At 43.6% G+C, this 20,681-nt stretch overlaps 1 protein-coding gene across 11 annotated transcripts in view; it reads right to left on the bottom strand.

The window, feature by feature from the left end:
- The window catches only part of Sh3kbp1 (SH3 domain containing kinase binding protein 1), a 339,294-nt gene that overhangs the window by 6,571 nt on the left and 312,042 nt on the right, over positions 1 to 20,681 (bottom strand). For 8 of the 11 annotated variants that reach the window (XM_075956713.1, XM_075956717.1, XM_075956711.1 and 5 more), the window contains 2 exons: positions 7,342 to 7,451; positions 3,714 to 3,842 (listed from right to left, as the gene is read on the bottom strand). In XM_075956713.1, the coding sequence (XP_075812828.1) occupies positions 3,714 to 3,842; positions 7,342 to 7,451 (239 nt within the window). The remainder of the gene's footprint in view (positions 1 to 3,713; positions 3,843 to 7,341; positions 7,452 to 20,681) is intronic. The other 3 variants (XM_075956716.1, XM_075956718.1, XM_075956721.1) reach the window with 1 other exon arrangement.

Genomic DNA, 20,681 nt, shown 5'->3' with positions numbered 1-20,681 from the left:
GCATTTTCCTGGCCTCTAGGAGCTTAGAAAGTACTGGGGCACTGGTAGACAGACAATGCAATACACTGCAGCACAAGAGGGAGGAAGCATAGAGAGTCCCAGAAACACATCAAAGCAGCCACATTCCAAGAAGGAAGGAGCAAGCAGCCAAGAGTTCATCTTGTCGAGGGAAGGCTGTTGGAGAAAGACGGTATAGGAGGAGGGGAGGTCCTAGACAATGGCCTAAAGACCAGGAAGCAAAACACAGTAGTGAGAATCCTGGCTCAGATAAAGGGAGCAGTAATGCTGGCGGCAGCGTGAGAAGGGAATGGTTCAAATGGCCGCATACCCTGCATACCTCATGGGTGCTGTGGGGGATAGAAAGGCCTGAGAGTTGACAAGCCTGGCACCAGACAGATCTGCCGAGACTCTGGCACCATCAAACTAGAAACAGTGAGAATGATTAGGTGATGACCTAGAATGAAGCCTATTTTGAGAGATGTGGGTAAGGTAGGCACATCTAACAAAGGTCATGGGCATCACTCCTGGTACTGGAGTGGGGACTGGGTAAATGGAGTCTCTGCCCTCAGCTCAGCTTTCCATTGTCAGAGAGATGACGACCTACATAGACTAGAGGGTAAAGAAAGAATCACAGGGCCATAGATGGAGAGGGAAGGAACAGGCAGCTGTACCTTTCATGGAGGAAGGCCCAGATAATCATTTTAGGTTTTGACTTTTAGAAACCAGAGGGCTAATTGACAGGGTATGGCCAGTGGCCAGAGCAAGCAACTAAAATAATAAGCTGGGCCAAGGGAGAGGAAGTCATGGGTGTCTATACAAGAGAGATGAGAAGACGCCCAATGGTGGAAGCTGGAGAATTCTAAAATGAAGCAAGAAGAGAAGGAAGAGAGAGCTCTTGACAATTGGGAAATTGCAAGAGAGGGAATGAAGAAAGGCCGGCGGAAGGCCTTGGCTTAGGGGCGGTCCCTAGAGGAAAATAAAGGTTGGATAAGTGTGTCACTGGGGTTGAGAGGAAAATGGAACCCACTTGGTAGTACAAGGATGGAGACCGAGACCCAGTGGTGAGAGACCAGCTAATGAATGGGCACTGAGCAATATGGCCGACAAAAATGAAGATCCTTTCCACAAACTTGTCTGAGGAAGGAAGAGGGAGGAGAGGGGGTGTGAACTCAGGCAGAAGCTTCCTTGGGAGATAGACTAGAAGGAAGGTTTTATTTGCTTTCACAGATGAGTAAGACCCTGAGCTGCATGAGATATTAGGGGAGAAGCCTATGGAAAGACAGGCTGAAGATAGAAAGGTGGGAAAGGCCTGATGGCGAGGTGTCCCGAGGACACAGGCTGTGCATCAGTCTTGGATGAGAGGAAGTACAAGTGCCTGGCAGGCGCAGAGGGGAAGCACTAGCAAGGGCTACTGAGCAGGTACGCTGATGGGGGGGGGGCAAAGTAGTGGGATAGGATTTGGGGAGCAGAGAAGGTGAGTGATAGGGAAGCCAGGGCTGGTGGTGAAGCTTGGCACAGCAACCATGGGATTTCCTCCAGCAGCAGGCACTCAGCCGGCCATCCCAGGGAAGGTGCCAAGGAGGGGTTCAGCTGGCATGGCAGCAGCAAGGAGGTAGAGTCTGGATTCAGGCTGTGCTAGAGGCAGAGACTGGGCAGAGTGTGCCAAAAGCAGATGGGCCATCGTTCCCAGTCTCTCTGTTCGCCTTTTCTCTGCCAAGTTACCATTGAGGAAAAGCACTCTCTGCTGCCAGGGAGAGCGCTCCGCCAGCCGGGGCTCTGTTGTTAGGAGGAGTCATAGTATGAGGCAAGAGGAACCGACATTTACAAAACTCTGATTGCACCCTGGACACCAGCTCTATAATGTAAACAGTGATCATCTTTCACATGCATTGCACCAAGCAGGAAACTGAGGCTTATAGGGAAAGCTCCTCAAGTCTTAGATCTAATCTAATAATCATCAGAGCTGGAATTCAACTCCTCTTTACCAGTTAGATCCTCGGCCGGGCACAGTGTCTATGGCTGATGGAGTCTGAGGATCTGTGCTCTTCTCTTGTTTTCTTTGTTGATTATATTATTTTATATTATATATCCAAGGCTTCATGACTTCTTCCATTTTCCATCCTCTCTTACCTCTCTCTCAAGACCCACCAGTGCACATAACTGGCTTCCAGATACTTCCAAGATCAATAGTTCTTTTGCTGTTTTCTGTCTGATGTGCTCTCAGACCAGTTCACTGCAGCTAACAAATAGGGTTTTAGTCCCTCACATGGTCTAGGTCATCACACTCCTTAGTTCAAGTGGAATTTCCTGAAGGAGTGAAATATCCAACCTGACAACTCCAGGGAACTGAAATAGGCTAATGGGATAGAGCTGTGCAGACCAGAAACATGAAAAGCCACTATTCGCCAGTAGGTGTCACTGTAGAGACATCCCTAGGATGACCGAGACCAGGAAACTGAAGTTATGCCTACAGACACCAAAAAAAAAAAAAAAAAACCCACCTAAACAACAACAAAACTAGTTTAAATCCAATTTCAGCAAATAGAATCCTCTGAAAAGGAAGAATACCTTGGCTTTGTGGGTTATTAAAATTGATCTGCTTTATAGGATCACGTTTTGCTTACTGTATCAGATTTCAAGAAAAGTCCGTACTGCAAACTCTCGAATCTATGAGGAGGAGAATCTGTTCCAATCTTTGATTTGTTTGTGCTAACGCCTGCTTCAAATAACTACGGTTTTGTGCTTCTAGACGTTAAAATGTTGCTAATGTTCCAAGAAAACAATCTTACTTGAGGCTTTTTTTTTAAATACAAGAAGATGTGGTTTTAAAGTCTCCATTTATTTGTAGGAAGATCTGAACGTGTATACGATGTTTACTCACCAAAGCTGCATTCAGTAGCTAAATGATGTCCTTTTTGTAGTGGGAATCTTACCCAGGATCTGACACATGCCAGGCACGTGCTCTTCCACTGAGTTACACTTTCTTCTCCATTGGTCTTTATCTTTGCCCCCCCCCCCCAATCCCTGTGTGTGTACGGCTCTCTTTCTTGAGAAGGGGAGTGTTCACTATGCTATCCAGGCTGGTCTCAAACTCCCTGCCCGTCAAGTCATTGTTCCTACCTCACCTCCCCAGCAGGTGGGACTATGGCTGGTGACCAGCATAACAATGTTTTCTTTGTTTCTTATATCAAATTACTCAAATCAGCTTTACCATTCTCTGGGCATGGAGTAAAATTAAAATGCTTTAGATTATAAATTTACTTTAGACTATGAATCCCAGACAACTTTTTTTAAGAGACCATGTAAGTATAAAATTAAAAATAAATCTTCCAATAATATTTTTTGCCAGTTTTGAATATAAAAGAGAAGGTCTGTGAGCAGAGAGCACAGCATTTAATAAAGTCTGTCGAGGTGTTCCCCAACTGTTGAAGTTGATCAGGTGGCAGAAGTGTCTGAGGGCTCTTTTGGCAGATGTACATGTGACACTGTGAGGAGTGTGGACTACAAGAGAAACTGCAAAACAAACACTTGTATGCACAGCTCAGGGACTCTATAACACATCTAAGGGATTCTGATGACTGCAGTAATCATTACCACTAAAGAATGGCAAACATCCATCCCCACTGTCTGTTTGTCTATCTTGCTTGGTTTCTAACCCATTGTTAGCACATGCATGGAAGGGCAGGGACACTTCACCCTGGCCGCTCACTCACTTGGGATATGGTAACAGTCTTGGAAGTCTTCCTCGACACGTCTAGTCCTCTGTGCGCAAGCGAAATGTGTTCCTCTTTATCTTCTTCGGGACTTGGGGAGTCAAAGATATCGGGGCTTGAAAGGGAGGACTGGATAAAGTCAAAAGAAAATGCCTTCGTCAGAATCATACCTTAGCTGACACAGCTTTGTTAATGTGATGCTGTTTGCTTTCCAAAGCAATCGGCACTTCTATTTGATCCGTCTCCATAACACTGTGAAGCGGAAAGGATGCTCTTATCTTCTTACAACAGATAACCGTATGGCTCCCTAGCAGCAGGACTTGGACCAAGCCCCAAGAAGCTAAACTGGGAGCTGCCCCTGATGCCCATCAATCATTTCAACCATGTAAGCATCTGTTGTACAGCCTTTCCAAGTCTCTCTTTTCTCCAAACATTTCTTACTGTGTGCCTTACACTGAGCTGCTACTGCAGGCTCAATGACCATATGCCATATGTGGTCCCAGCCCTTTTGGGGCTAGCATCGTGGGAGAAAATGACCCACAGTCGATAGGAAACTGCCTCATATCCTCCTCTCCTTCATCCGTCTTTGCACCCAATTCCTTGACTCTAGAATTACTACATCTGCTGTAGAAGGTAGAGCCTTCAAAGATCCATTTGAGAGGAGGGCATTTCTATAGACAAGGGACTAAGAGTAATGGGCATTTACATAGCCCCACAGCATAGCCCTGTCCACTTGCATAAGCTCACCTTTCCTTTGGTATCTGCTACTAATTCCTGCCCTCGTTACTATGAACAGTAAGCACCATTCTGGAGTGTATTTGCTAAGGTTTATACAGAACGGCAACATCAATGGGTAAAATACAGTTCAACACCTCTGCCCTTTCTGCCTCACTGTGAAATCACTGTGAACGCCCAAAAGATAAGAGTGGGGAGCAAGTCACTAGAATTCTCTAGTTCACAAGGAATTCCTTAGCTAGAATGTCTCAAGTTTAGAAGAAAACAAATGAAATAAAGAGTCCCTGGTGCAAGGATTCTTTTTTAAATGAAGAGTCTTCTAGAAATATGTTGGAGAGAGCTCAAATTCAGCTTCATTTTCACTCCCTTGCTTTCTAACCTGGGGTAGATAAATGGTTCTTTTTAGAATTACCATTTGAAAAAAATGGAAAAAATTATGCTCACAAATGCTTTTCCTTCCTTTAATCCTGTTTACCAAGGCAGAAACTTAAAATATTTAGGGGTATTTTTCAGCCAAGGTTTGGCTTCTAGAGGTCTTATTTGTTAATCTTCATTTAATCTGAAAATTCAATTACCTAAAATGTGCACCCCCCACACCAAGCTTTCTTAGTAATCCAGGCTTACCTACTCAACCACTGTGTGATATATGGATCTTTTCAAGATTTTATTTAAAAAGCCTCCTTTTACATAACTCATATTACCTGAGCTCCTATTAGAAGGAAACTGCCCCAGGCTGGGGAACCATAACTAGTGTTTCTTCAGTTATTCCCGCACTGGCCTTTGAGGACTATGTCCTTATCCACTAATCCCATTTGCTATGAAAACCCCACAGGTGCTAATTTCAAGAGTGAGCAAGAATTTAGTGTGTCTACCCAAATGGGGACGGATAAGAATGAATGGAAAGAATCGGCTCACTATATATCATTAAAGCACCAAGGTATTCTGTTTTACGTCCAAATAAAATCACTTTTTATAAGATGCCAGACGTAGAGTCACCAAAGTAAGCCTTCTTAAAGGCAGTGACCGTGTACTTCTCATTACCATCTAGATCCTTGGTATCTGACAGTGTCCTGTCCACAGGAGATAGATGTCTCTGAATATATGTCGACCAAGAAATAAACAACTGTGTGTAGCCTAAAATCTGGGTGATGATGAGGTACCACTACTTGGTCTCAAAAATAATACCCAAACTTCTCAACATGGGATTTATGAGCTAAGGGGGAATCATTTGAACCACTTAATATTTAATCCTGGAGAGACACAAAGCTCTTTATACCTTAAAGGTTTACGAAAACTTGGAAGGAAAACAAAAATGATGAAGGATTTAAAGAGAAGACAGAGTGGTAGGATTGGGAAATTGGAATGCAAACATGGCAAGAAGCAATCAGATAGGTTGGGTGTATATGTGCATGTTGGGCCTGTAGAATGAGGACAGGAGAAAGGAAAGAAGGCAGCTTGCCAGAGAATTCTAAAAGAGTGTAAAGGAAGCCACTTCTTTAAGTCTTTATCTCAAAAAATGTATCAACACAAAGTTATGTGTGGTTCATATAGGGCAGAAAAAAACAGGACAATTCAAGCCATACTTCCAGACTCAGTAGATATGCGAGAAAAGGCTCGAAGGAAGTGGCATTCTCTTTTCCTCTAAATGATATGAACACAGGCGAGATTGATGAGGAGGCGAAAAGAGAAAAATCCTGAGAAACCTGCAAATGGTTAAATTCCTTGGTGTAGCTGGAGGGAGGTTATAAGGCTTTAGAACTGCAAAGGACAAGGCAATGTGACAGACAGACTGATAATCAGTAGACAAAACAAATGAACACATACACGCTGCTTGTGGAAGGGAAATGACCTCGTGTGGGGGGGGGGTGAGGTGGGGGGGGGGAGTCTGTAATGGCAACAGCAAGGCAACATACTTCCCAGTGCCCCACATTCAGAAAACCCAAACCTAACAACATTCATGTCAGTATGGCTTATAACAAAGACTTGGAGTCATCATCAAAATCCAGCAATAAATAGTACACTCACTAGATAAATTCTTATATGCTCACACTGTAGAAAGTAGGCAGTCATTAAATTTGTCGTTCTGGAAGAAATGGTAATGATTGGAGGGAATGGTGTACAGTTTAAGTTTAGGGGTGGAAGTAAAATAAAAACAGCCTATATTACATGATCCCAGTTTTGAACAAAAAAAATTGAAAGTTTTCAAAAAATCTAAGGCTATATACAACAAGAGGCTATAGCAGTTCTTTGCTCTTATGGCAGGACTTGGAAAACTTACTTTCTTCCTTATGTGTCATGTTGCTCAAATTTGGCACAACAATGAATATAGTAGGTTTATAATTAAAAAGTTATTTAAAACTGCCCAGACAAAAGCAACCATCTTTGGGTTATCATTGAGTGTTCTCATTGGTCTCTTCTATAGACCGTGTACTTCATAAGCTTAAATACAACCTCTTGGAGGTCTGTATGGGTTTCTTTGGAGGCCTTCTGATGATGGGGTTTGGGAAGATTCAGGCCACTGGCTGCAACTGCATCGTGGCAAATATTTATTGAGTAAGCTTTGTCCTCTTAATAGGCCAAACTAGGCTATTTCTCTGTTTTGCTTTCCAATTTCATTTTAGGTTCAAACAAGAACTGGTCTAAAGAGAGACAGAAGCAAAGTAGGAAACAGGGAGTGCCATCTTGCTGGCAGAAACACAAAGAGCAAACAGAAAGCAATACTGCTCGATTCAAAAGATTCTCCAAGTATTTTTAGTTGGCAGTATATGTGGCGGCCTCCTTCTCCCCTTCCCTCTTCTGGGGTATAGAAAAGGCAGCATCTCTTGAAGAGTCCTTAGCCAGAATCTCCAGTCCTTTTTGCTTTTCAGCTGTAGAGAAGTAAAGAGACACTTACAGATGTGAGCGACTGAGATGGAGGCCGCCTTCCCGTAGCTTTTGGTCTGCTTGTGGTTGGGTGGCTGAGTTTCTCAGTAGATGATACCACAGAGTCAAAACCTTCTAGGTCTAAAACGAAATGAAACAGGTTTTTTAAGAATAAAAATAAGAAGGAGAAAGGGCCCTTGTTATAAGCACCCTGTCACTCTAGATTATGTTTTATCTTTTACAAAGGCCATTGATACCCTAGGGTCATTCAATAAAGGACTCAAATGGAATGCAATAACCATTTCCTCCTAGCTTAGCAAGCTTTATCATGCTAGTAAGCAAGAGAGAAAAAGCTCTTGCCTTTTTCCCTTTGGCAGTTACATTCATAAATCTTTCAAAAGCTACAGAATAAGGATTAAAGGAGGACTCTTCTCTATTTCACAAATCTAACCATTCGAGTAGACAGGACATTCTTGAAGTCTCGGCACAAAAGACAGTTATCACATGGTATAACAGCAATGGATATATGAATGCTGTTTCCTGTTGATTCTAAGAAGACAAGATGTCAGAGCTGTCTCATCTATTTGTACTACAACAGTCAGGCCATCAGGTGTCAACGTGTTAGACCAACCTCCTAGGCAAGGGGACCAGACTCGGATAATGCACTGAACCTGGCTCTATCTGTTTTCAGAATCATCTTTCAGTGGTGACATTCTCTCCAGCAGTCATCTGTCTGTTCATCCATCCATTCATTCCATATTTAAGCATCTTAAATATATCATTAAAAAATAAGTTCTGGCCTTGAACTCCCAATATTCCTGCCTGAGCCTCTGCATCTCTGGAATTGCTGGCATGTATCGTCACCTTGAACACTGCTATTATCCGACAGCCACTCTGTGCCACCCAGGGTAAGAGCTCCTGAGGCGACACCAGCAAATGTGCAGGGATGAGCCTCACCCTCAAAGCACTTAAACTTAGTGATTGACAATCAGATGAACAGAAAGTCACGTGTGTCCTCATGTATGAGGAGAAAGGTTTCTGCCTTGACTTTGTCACTGTCGGTGAGCAGGGCAAGGGATTTCCCCTGTTCTGTGGACTTCTGGGAGCTAAAAGCAAGGGTGATGGAAATGAGAGGCTCAGAGGAATGAGCAGTGGGAAGGAACTAGGTACCATTATTCCTGGGATGAGGGAAACACCTTCAAGCATCACACAAACAGAACTTAGCAGTGGAGTTCTGAGGCTAGTTAGGAGCCAATCAGCATCAAGCACCCAAGAGTGACTCATAAAGGGTCTTACTTCTCCAGATGATTCAGCAGGGAACCAGGAGGATGCTGGGTGGGCTGGGGAAGGCACAGTACCATACTGCTAGGACATACTTATCCACAGCTGGCTGGCTGGGCTGGCCCCTCTCAGGAGCCTTCCCCTTAAATATTCTGATTTTCCCAACAGGTTCCTCTCTGGGCTCTACCCAGGACTTAGCTCTATCAAGTATGTATTGTCTGAAATAGAAATTCCCTATTATACAGTTTGATTGATGTGAAAAAAGCCATTATGTGACATTAACATATCAATTCATCGTTTTAAAATCAGTTTTTAGATACAAAAGTAATACATATTTCATGCATTTTATGTGAAATTGTAACCAAAAAAAAAAGAAGAAAGTCTGTGATAATATCAACACATCGAGACAACCACTGTTAGCATTTCAGTATATTTTCCTCCAGGCTTTTTGAAAATAAGACATAACTCATGTTATATATCATATTGTGCTCTGCTTATTTTACTTAACCTTGGATGTCATGTCTCTAAAAGTTCTCCATGCTTTATATAATCTTTGGTGGCACTGCAATTCATCATTTATTCTATTTCCTATTGTAGAATAATTCCTCCTCAAATCATCCTCTCTTGTTTGTTGCTATCATAGGAAAGTGCCACATAAAACACCCCCAGCATGCATTCTCCATGCAATGCCTACAGCAGATTAGCCAAGGAGGTGCGGGGATGCTGGAGGTGGGGTGGGAAATGGGGTCTCAGCTAGGGCGGTTTGCTGATCAGGGTGGGCCTGGCCAAGGAGGCCAGGGGAAGCTTCAGGGAGAGGAGCAAGGAGACAAAGCAGAGGATCAGAAGCTTGGCAGACAGCAAGGGGAGGGAGTAGAAGAGAAAGCTGTTCAAAGTTCCAAGGAACAAGCCCTTGCCAGGGGCCTTGGCTGGGAGATCTCAGGACTGAGCCTGATGTATATCATCACCCTGTCCAGGAAACCCAAACAAGCTTTAGAGGCAAAACCTGAGCAGGGTGAAGTGATTAAAGAACAATTGAAGGTCAATTGACTCTAGTTCTCTGCTGGATGGCCAGAGCTGACTCCTGTCGACAATTATTTTATGGGGGCAGGGAGACAAGCGAAGGGAAGAGAGAGAGAAAAAGGATAGAGAGGGGAGAAGAGAGATGGAAAGAGTAAGGGAAAGGCATGTATACATGGAGGGGCCAGAGGTTGATGTTGGCTGTCTTACTCAATCACTCTCTACCGTATTTTTTGAGACAGAATCTCTCACCAAACCTGGCGCTCACCAATATGGCTATTAGCTAGCACTGGCCAACTGAGCCTCCTGTTCCCACTTCCAATGCTGGGTTGTTCCCTGGGAGTACATAGCCTGCCAAGGCAAGTCATAGGGAGTAAATCTCTTCAGTGAAGTGGTCCTCCGGCACCCAGTGAAGGAGGGCTAGCCCGACAGCAAAGCTACAGCGATATTAAAGCCCTTGCCGAAAGCATTTGGTTACAGGTTCAAATAGTTGATAACAGATCAGAGAGGCACCCTTACAGCTGGGAAAAGGGGGCAGAGGTGAAATGGTGCAGCACGTAGAATGGAATAGGAGAGGGGTGCCAAAACTAGGGGAGAAGATGTGCTCACCATGGGATGAAGATGGGCTCACTAGGGGAGAAGATGTGCTCACCTTGGGCTCACCTTGGGATGGATTCAGCAGGCAGAGATGGCTAAGTTCACACCAGGAAACTTCTGTTTCTATTGCAGGGGCCTGAGGCCATGCTATATGGTCCATGCTAACAATATACTCATCCCTTCATAGATGGAGGGGGTGGAGATGATCAATAGACCCTCACCCAAGATTCCAATTATTCCCTCGTGTGCTTTCCAGGCCACTGTATGTTATTTAGCCCTAATAATATGTGACCTCATGGTCCTTGGGAGGTACTAGAGCAGCAGCTCTAAACCTGTGGATTTTGACACTTCAGGGAAGAACAACCCTTTCACAGGAGTCTCCTAAGACCATCAGAAATTTCAGTTATTTATATTACGATTCACAACAGTAACAAAACTACGGTTACAAGGCAGCAATGAAAATAGTTTTATGGTTGGGGTCAGCACAACATGAGGAACTGTATTAAAGGGTCGCCGCATTAGGATGGGTGAGAAGCACTGCTCTAGAGTATGTAGAGGGGAGAAGATTAATTGAGAAGGGGCTCCATTTATACAGCTATGGAAGGTGAGATATTGTAGTGATATTTCATTTGTATTTTAATAAATAAAGATTGCCTGAAGATCAGAGAGTAAAACAGCCAGACTGATCAGCCTGACAGAGCAGGCAATGGTGGCACACACCTTTAATCCCAGTAGCCACACTAGTTTGCCATAGAACCCGGGTGGTGGTAGTGCACATCTTTAATCCCAGCACTAGTGAAGAATATAAAACTGAGGAGACAGCTCTCACACACAGTCTCATTCTGAGATTCCTGGAGGTAGGATCACCATTTCAGACCGAAGGAGGGGTAAGAGAGCCAATGACTGGCTGTTTTGCTTTTCTGACCTTTATGTTGAACCCCAATTCTGTCTCTGGTTTTTATTAATTGTGTTACAAGATATTTTGGTGGTATGGCTGCTGTGGGGTTACTCATGCTCCTATAAGTAACCCATCACCCATGCTGTGTAAGCCCAATAAACTCATCGGTCCCAAGTTGGACTCTGGCAGAATCATATTCTGGTCTGTCTTTGGTGACCTATCTGGGGGAGGACACATTTGTCCATTTCATACCCAGGGGAAATTTCATGTAATGGGCGCTAATAAATTATCTTCTTCAGATGACTTACAAGCATGGTGCCCATTGACTATTATTTGGGCTGCCAGGAAGGCAGGGCCTTACCCTCAAAGTCTACCTCGTTCCTAGGAAAAATATGCTTGATATTCTGTTGAAGCAAGAAGGAACAAATGAATGAATGAAATATCTGAAGGAAAATGCCTACTCTGGGAGTATAGCTTCTAAACGTGGCTCTTAGTGGGATACAACATGGCAGCTGCAGGGCAGAAGGCAGCGTTCTGTGCCATGGCAGCAGGGAAAGCGCTTGGCTGGCTCACTTAGCTCTATTGGCTGAGGTTTGGACTAAAAAGACCTAGGCATGTTGGAGCCTGGCCACACTCAGCAAGCATCTCCACGACAGATGGCCAAGAAGTCTGCCTCGTTTCTGTCACTCATCAGTAAGAGGAGGGTCAGAGTCCCTCAGGGGAACCACGTTTAGCCTCTTAATGCACATTTCAGCCAAGTTTAATTTTTACAGTCTTAGCTTATAAAGAACGTTCTTTTAAGCACTAACAAAACTAAATTGCCATGAAGAAAGATACCCCAGTGATGAGGTTCCTTGTTGCAAGGAGAACCTCAGGTTATCTTGGTATGTTTCCACAGACTGAGAACTGGCACATACTTCTACTTGCTGGCAGGGAAGGAAATACACGCTTCAATATTGTCACGTAAAATTTCAGTGGCCCAGGGCATGCTCCTCATGACTGTGGCCATGGTAGCGGTGATTAAGGAAGAATTTCCATGACTAACTCATTGTGGTGTGAAGAAAATGTCCTCATTTTCATGGCGGTTTTGAAGTGAATCAGGCTGAAACCTGATATGCGCTTTCTCAGCCTGGCTGGGAAATTTTTCCTCCTAATGAAAACGGTTTTAATGCCCATAAGCTAGTCCAGAACGATTAAGCTGGCTATCACTGAGTCCTTCCTTCCTTTCTCCCTCCCTCCCTCCCTCCCTCCCTCCCTCCCTCCCTCCCTCCCTCCCTCCCTCTCTCTCTCTCTCTCTCTCTCTCTCTCTCTCTCTTTCTCTCTCTCTCTCTCTCTCTCTCTCGATTCAGAAGGATGAGAGGTTCTTGGCTTTCGTGACAACTGGAAGAGGAACCCTCTGTGGACATATGGGGGTGATTCATGTTGGACACGATGGAGTCCGCTTGGAAAGGGCTGAGCCTCCTCATGGCACCAGGAACTGCCCATTTTCCATAAACTCCCGTCATGCCCTATTTAGCTCAATTAGAACATGTAGCCTCAATTTTCCATGGATGAGAGGAATGGTCCCAGTGACCACAGGTGACCTAAAGCACATCCACTGGAAAACACAGAGGAAAAATAGTCCAAAGTTGCAGCCAGGCCAGCTGTCACTAAAAGAGCTGTGCAGGCTCATGCACGGGCTCTGGTTATTCACTATTGCTGATTGCTCCACACTTGAGAATGGACACATCATCCCCCAGTATCTCCAGAAGCCATCTTCTCTATGTGCCCCCCCCCCCATTTATCATTAAGGCTGCTGCAGCATCTGGCCTGGAATCTGGGTCCTCTGCCATTCAACAGATTACCACTAGAGAGAAATGTACAAAGAGCCTGAGATTATCTGTCTAGCTAACTCCTTCTGCGTTCTGGAAGACCAACGCCATGACTTGCACTCCAGGGCCTGGGTTGGCTGCTCTCCCACTTATACATGACTCCCCCCTCGCCATTCGCCCACCCTGTATTGACATTCCATGCTGACTTATCTGCCTCATTCACCATCCCAGGAAGAAGCTGTGGCTTTGATCTCTTTTCCCAGGCCTACCATCATTCCTGGCTCGTGAATGAGTACTCAAAAGTGGTTGTTTAACAGAGTAACAAACAACTTGCTAGCCTTGTTTTTCAGACAGAGAAGGGAGGAAGGGAAGGGGATGAATTACTTGAATCATCAGCTTCTTAGGACTATTCTTCCATGATGAGAGGCTGTGTGATTTAAAGCCCACAGGTGGAATTGTGTTTTTGTGTGCTATTAATGAATTTGCAAGATTTGAGAACAGGGATCTAGGAGCAAGGTTGGCAGTTTTATAAGGCTTAAATGGGAAAACTCCAAGACCACAGGGATGCAGACACTTTCTTTACAATGAAGCAACATCAAAAGCCATGGTGGGAAGAAGGAACTCTCACCCCACACATCAGCACATCAGCCATTCAGTGGCTGTGGAAAATCTTCTGTGCAAATTGCAAAGAGGGGCCCATTTTTAGAGCTCAAATAGAAACCCGTGGCAGCAGAGTCACCAAGGGAAAAAGGAGCAGTGATTAGCACCTGCATCTCCAGAATCCATAAAGAGAGAACAGATTAGCCGCTTTGTTTCCACTCATAATCTAGGTGTGAGGTTCACCTGGCACAGCTGCCAAGAGGATACATGTTTTAAACACATTTGCCAATACTCCACCAAAACCACGTTCCATGCACAAACCCATCTTATCCTCAGGCTATGCACCCCTTCAGATATGCTTATGCAAAATGAAAGCCAGAATCAGTCTCTGCCAACCTATGAACCCACAACCGGGAGGTAGAAGGTAGGGGTGCCTCTAGCCAAATAAATGCTCCATACAGTCTGAAAGCTGAGTGACACCTCTTCCCTGCTTGCTTCTACATACATCTATAGCTTAATGGCTTCCGTGGATGTAGCAAAGGTTATGATAGAAGTCTGTTTGCTGAGTTAGACTTCTTTGAAGCTACGGGGTATGCCCCCAAATTTGTACCACGGAGGATGAAGACGGTCTCTAACATGCAGCAAAGGCAAAGACATTTAATGCCTCAGGCTGGATGTAGAATAGGAATACCTCTATAAGAGAAAAGTGATCAAAATACCTGGAAAGGAAATTTGAGTCTCTTTGCAAATCCAACATGGCAAGCATGTAACCCTTTTCCAAGCTCAGTTAAAAAAGTAAAACCAGTCATCCTAAAAACAATTAAAACAACAACAACAACAACAGCAATAAACAGATGGGCTGCCAAAGCCAGGACTGCCCTGTCAGGGCTGCACAGATAGAGTGAGTACGTGGCTTCTAATGTGACCCATTAACAGTGAGATCTGTAAGTGAAACCAGCTAGCTAAAAGCCCTTTAAAGGACCAAGTTGAGCTGGGCAGTGGTGGTGCACACCTTTAATCCCAGCATTTGGGAGACAGAAGAAGGTGGATCTGTGAGTTCAAGGCTAGTCTGGTCTACAGAGTGAGTTCCAGGATAGCCAGGGCTACATAGAGAAACTTTATGTTGAAAAAGAAAACAAACAAAAACAAAAAAGGATCCAGGCCATCATTAGTCCCTGTCCTGTAGGACCCAAAGATGGCTTTTGAAAGGGATGCTGGTGTTCAGGCTGGCCTAGTTCACCTCATGACACCCCTATACTTTGAGCTAGAAGGGTGGTGCTCAGGACAGGCTTGAGGTGCTGAAGGGAGAGGGCCTCTTCTGAATTAAACCTTCAGAAGAACCAGGTAGCAGTTAAACTGCTTACAAGGACTGTGTGGGTAAAGAGGCAAGCTAGCAGGAGTATATGGTGCAGCCTCATTTGCTTTGTGGAATAAAATATCTGACCCTCAGACTAACCTCTTTTCTTTTTGGCACACATTTGAGAAATGCAGAGGGTTTCTAAATTACCCACAATAGCAATTTACGTTTGATCTTGACTTGTGTCACTAAATGGAAGCTAGAGTGACATGTGAACGCACATGCACCCCATACTGTCCCACATATTTACCTGAGTGCAAACTACAACTGAGCCTTCCCATTCTTTGGCTTGGGTTATACAAAGCATATCCCTGGTCCCAAAGGCTGTCTGAAGGTCATTGGCAAGGCGTCAGTACGAGCAAGCTGTACCCCTCAGATGAAAGTTCTTATGTCTGAGCAACTAACCCCAAGAGAGCTGAGAGGTGCGGTTCAATGTTCATACACAATGCTTTGCCAGGAGACTACCTAGAAGTCTCCATGGAGTCGACTCCAAGTCAGTCAAGGAGTTCTCTATGGCAGGACTGTGTAACCCACAAAACTGGAGTCATTACTTGATGACCTGAAATATCGCAAAGACTAATAACTGGCTCTCTAGTTCTGAAAGAATCTTAATGTGAACTTTTATAATAGAAAGTTTTTAGTAGAAAGAGGACTGAAAAGCCAATAGTCCAAAGCCAGATGATCTAAGTCTTTTCTCAGAATTTGCCTGTGAAACCCTTAAAAATGATTTCCTATAGAAAAAGTTAGAGGATTCGAAATTAAGCAATTTAATCACTTGTTAACCACAGAAACAAAAAGATGTATGCTAATGATCACTCACCATTAATTGCTTCATGTATGTCTTACATAGTTTTACTATACAGAGATTTAGAATTTAGTACTGATCAAGTTTCATGTCTATTTTATTGAATAATTTAGACAGTAGCCAGTAAATCAACTGATGACAATGTCTGATCTCAAAAATACTATTTTCTTTCTATGCAAAAGCCAGGCTTAACTTATATCACTTTTTCTACAGTAAATAACTCGCCACAAGTCTGAGAAAGAGAATACATAGGCTCTCTGTCTCTGTCTCTTTCTCCCTCTCTCCCCCCTTCCTTCCTCCCTCTTTCCTCCCCAGCTTCCTTCCTCCAATAACTTGCCACAAGCCTGAGAAAGAGAATGCATGGGATTGCTCTCTCTGTCTCTCTTTCCCTCGCCCTCAGTCCCTTACCCCATCTTCCTCCCTCTTTCACTCCCTCCCTTATCCCCATCTTCCTCCCTCCCTTATCCACATCTCCCCCTCTCTTTCCCTTCCCTCATAACACCACTGGTTGATGTTTAAATTCATTATTTCCAATATATTTATTTACTTATTTATGTATACAGCCACTGACTTCCAAAAGCTCTGAAATTGCTTTTAAAATACATTTTATGGAGATTCTCCTGAAAATTAGCAAACTCCAAGAAATGCAAGGCTGTATCTGAGGGGTGTGTGCATGTGTGTGTTTGCACACGTGCATGTGCTTCCTGCTCCCAGTTCACATTCTTCAGCTGACATTCGTGATGCTGATATCTAAGGCTGAATCTTTTGTGGTCATTTATGTGGCTGTCCTACACACTGTAGGATGTCATTGATATCCCTGGCCTTTACTCACTACAAGTTAATAGCACCCCCATTCCTGTGACATGATGAACAAAGATGTCTCCAGACATCACTACCATATGTCCTTTGGGGACACAGTTGTGATAGTTGGTCATTTCTTGGAAGTTTGGGCTCCCAGCTTAGGGAGAATGCCATTCAACTCTGCTTCTTCTTAGGCAGCTGGTTAGTTTTCACCAAATACTTGGCCATCTTTATTCACTATTCCTTTGCTCTAAAACTACATGTCACCATATTCTTCCCTCCCAGGGTTGTTGCTGAGAAAAACATGTAAGCATGTGGGAGGCACCCAGCACCTGCCAGTTCCTTCTCTCCTTGCTTGCTCCCACTGCTGTAATTTCAACACTAGGAAACAGGGATCCTGGGAGAAGGGAGAGCACAGCTCAAAAGGTCTGTGCTACACCTGTACCGGAGGAATGACTGTAGCAACATGTAGTCATGCCATCCAAACACATATATACTTATATTATTATAGAGGCAACCATCTGCAACTGTGCCTTAGAGGGGAATCAGGGACAGTAAGGACATGCTTTATTTCACATGAAAAAATGCACATATTTTACAGCCTAAGAGGAGACTTCAAGAGAGTCCAGAAACATAGTTCTCTGTGTAAAGGATTGGTTAGCACTTAAGTCAGAAGCCCCAGGACAGCAGTATTGCTGGTGCCGCTCTACATAGTCACAATTATTTTAAAAAGCACGGGAGAGACATTTCTAACCCCATACTTACACATGAGTAGTATTTACAGTTTTTTGTGTGTTTGTCTGTGTTCAGGCACACGTGTGAGGAGGCCAGAGGACAAGCTTGAAATCTTGGGTGCTATTCTTGGGATTGTCCTAGCTTTTGATGTTTTGGATAAATGAACTCTTTCTGGCCTGGAACTCACTGAGAAGCCTAGGCTGGATGGCCAGCAAACCATGGAGATCCACCCACCTGTTTCCATCTCCTCCATGCCGAGATTACAAACACATGGCACCACACCAACATTTTAAATACATGGGTCCTGCAGATTAAACTTGGGTCCTACCACTGATCTAGCTCTCAAACCTCATGTTTATACCACCCTTTTTTTTAAAAAAAATGGGATTTTAATGTGAATGTCTGGAAAAATTTCAGTTCACTATTCTTAACAGCTTTACTGGGGTATAAATTCTAAACCATAAAGGCATATTAAGTATTATGACAATAATTTTTAGTAAATTTACAGAGCTATCTAACACAATGATTGAGTTTCTAAGCCTTCTCAACTGATCCCCAGATTGACTGGCTCTTAAATACCTAACACATAGGGAAGTCCTTTTCTATTCTCTGGTCCAAAGGAAGCTCAGTCCTCAGGCATCACTGAGTGGTGAATCCATGAACAAACTGAGGATAAATTTAAGTTAGCCTTCACGTCCTCTTAATCAAGTCTGCTGACTTCAAAGTCAGCACCTCTTGGCTCCCACATTGACTACAGTGTGATGTGTTTCAGATTGAAGAGAGAGAGGAAGATTTCACCTTCCTGAAGTGAAGAGGGTAGTGGTAGCATAAAGAGACGCTTAAGTGGATTTGAACAGAATGGAACAAAAGCAAAGATGTCAAGTAACTTGGAAGGAATGAAAAAACCTTTCTCTAAGTCAATTAGTTGAAGATAGGTGGCTTAGTTCATAAGTTGCTTCCCATCTGGAGGCCCGTTATTATGTGCTTCTGAAGGAAAAGAACTGAAAATCTCTTGATTGTATTAAAGTCTAACAATAAATCTCACCATGCGAGGGGAGCTACAATATAAGGGATAATAAAAGAAAATGTTATGGCACTTAACTTCATGGCCTCAAATCTCCCATTCAGTCAGAACAGAGACTCTTCCATCACCAAGAGAGAACCGGACAATTTAATTTTTGTTTCTATTCATGCTCAGGCCTGTGTTGGAGCTCTTCCATATCTTCTATTATGCTACTTGAAAATGGTTGCATAGTTTGCTACAAACAATATCTCAATCTGACATCAACAGCTTAGTTTTGGACCAAGTGATTTCATTCTAAATTATCGTTGGCTGACAGATGCTGAGAGCTACCCACACAAGATCTGAAAAAGCCATGTTCTCTAATTTAATATTATAATAATTTTAAATTACAGCTTTATTAAGAGGAAACACAGATTTATTTATAGAGAACACTGATGGTTTCTAATGATGATCAGGGCTGCATTATGCTATTCACTGCAGCCCACATTCGGACAGCTTCAATTGTCTGAGTCACTAACAAAAACATTCTGGTACAAACACTGTCCTCCTTGATTCAAAGCAGTGGAATCCTACAAAAGCGGGTCTTAGAAAGAGCCAACCCCTGCCCTGAAATATCCTTTTCTCCTTGACCAACCCACATGAAAATGGCATTTCTGCCTTTGGGTTTAAAGACATTCTACCTCAAACAATTGCTTTTCCCTTGGCTTCTGAGACGCTGCAAGATTCTTTTTTTTTCCTCTTTGAATGTGTATGATTTTGTGGAGGTTTGGTCTTCACCCCAAGGTGCATCTTAAATCTCTTTGTGTTGTGTCAGGGTGGTATGTGTGTGTGTACTATGTATGTACATGCGCACACACACACACACACACACACACACACACACACACACACATGCACACGAGTATTCAGATGGTTGCTCAAATTGCATGTCTTGGTACACATGCGAAGTTCAGAGGACAACCTTGGGCGTTGGTCCTTGCCTTCTACCTTGATTGAGGGAGGATCTCCAATAGATCTCCACTGTATCTACAAGAGTAGCTGCAGCTTCAGGGGCTCCTCCTATTTTTACCTCCCATCTTGCTGGAGGAACACTAGGATTGCAGATGTTTGCTACTATGTTCATTCTATGGGTTTGCTCAGGTCTTTACTCAGAGACATTTCTCCAGGACCCCCTTTCAATCTTTTCTATCCCTCCCAATTCTTTATGGTAAATTTAGACTTTACCTTCTTAACCCAGAAGATACCTCTAAGCAAACAATGTTAATATAAACATTTCTATCTTTTTGCAGTCCACCAAGTATTTTGATATAATTCTGGAGCACCAGGTAAGGAAGTCAGTGGAGATGCTAAGTACGGGAAGCTACTCAGGCCAGCAGCAACAGATCCAGCACTCCAACGCAAGATTAGAGCCACTAATCCTGCAATCTCCTCCCCTGACAGTGCTTATGGGGAACGCTTAACTTCTGCCTCCAATCCCTGCCTGCCTCTAAATCCTTCGTCTTCATTTTCAGATCCTTCCCAGCACTGACACCGGATGTCTGGACAATATCTAAGTCAGTGTGCTTAACTAAACCCATTTAACTTATTGGCATCTAGCTTTCTTTTATCCAATTTATTTATTTTATCTAAATCAGCATTTAGTATACAAATTTTGAGGTTTGAAACATCACTTCAATGTTCTCATCAATCTACTGTCTCTAGGATAATACAGATCCACCACCCCTAAACTCAGTTTGATCCCTACTTACATTTCCAAGTCACTTTTTCTTCTCCACAGAAACTTCCTACTACAGCCAGACTGGTTTATCTATGCCAAGATTTCAGAACTTCTCCATGGGATTTCCCTGCCTGCTCCCACCTCTGGCTAAGCAAATCCAAGATAGAGCTAAGTCTCTGCTCTTTTGTGGAGCATGTCCTGGCACCCTGGCACCCAGGAATATCCCGATCAGCATTATGTCCTACTACTTAGGTGCCACATGCTCACATCTCCAGAGTCATTTGGTAGCCTATGTCTTATGGATCCACAGAGGCAGACCTGTGTGTGAGAGTGTTTGGGTGGTGGATGCTCCAGTATTTCTTGGCTGATGATATAGCTGCCCCTCAGTATTTCCTGGAATTCAAATAATCTATCTATTAGGTTGTTAACTTGTGCAATGTTAGTCTTCTGGGATTAACAACTTCTTGGGAAAATGAAAGAAAAACCCTCAGCATCATCTCTGTGGGTCCCCAAATACATACAGCTGGGATTTAGTTTCCACAGTATGAAAAGTACTCGGAGGAATTCTTCTCCCATTGATGCCGCCAGTATTTGCAAACTAGTTGGTCAGACTAGAAAACACGCTGGTCGTACTTTGGCAATAGCCTTCCTAGACGACTCCAGACCCAAAGAAAACAAGGGTCAAAGGCTAGTGCTCAGAGAAAAAAAAGCAAGACACTTAGCACTGT

This window comes from Microtus pennsylvanicus, chromosome X (genome assembly GCF_037038515.1).
Source record: "Microtus pennsylvanicus isolate mMicPen1 chromosome X, mMicPen1.hap1, whole genome shotgun sequence".
NCBI classification, from domain to species: domain Eukaryota; kingdom Metazoa; phylum Chordata; class Mammalia; order Rodentia; family Cricetidae; genus Microtus; species Microtus pennsylvanicus.
The sequence above is the reverse complement of the archived record's forward strand: the minus strand, read 5'-3'. Positions and strand labels throughout refer to the sequence as shown.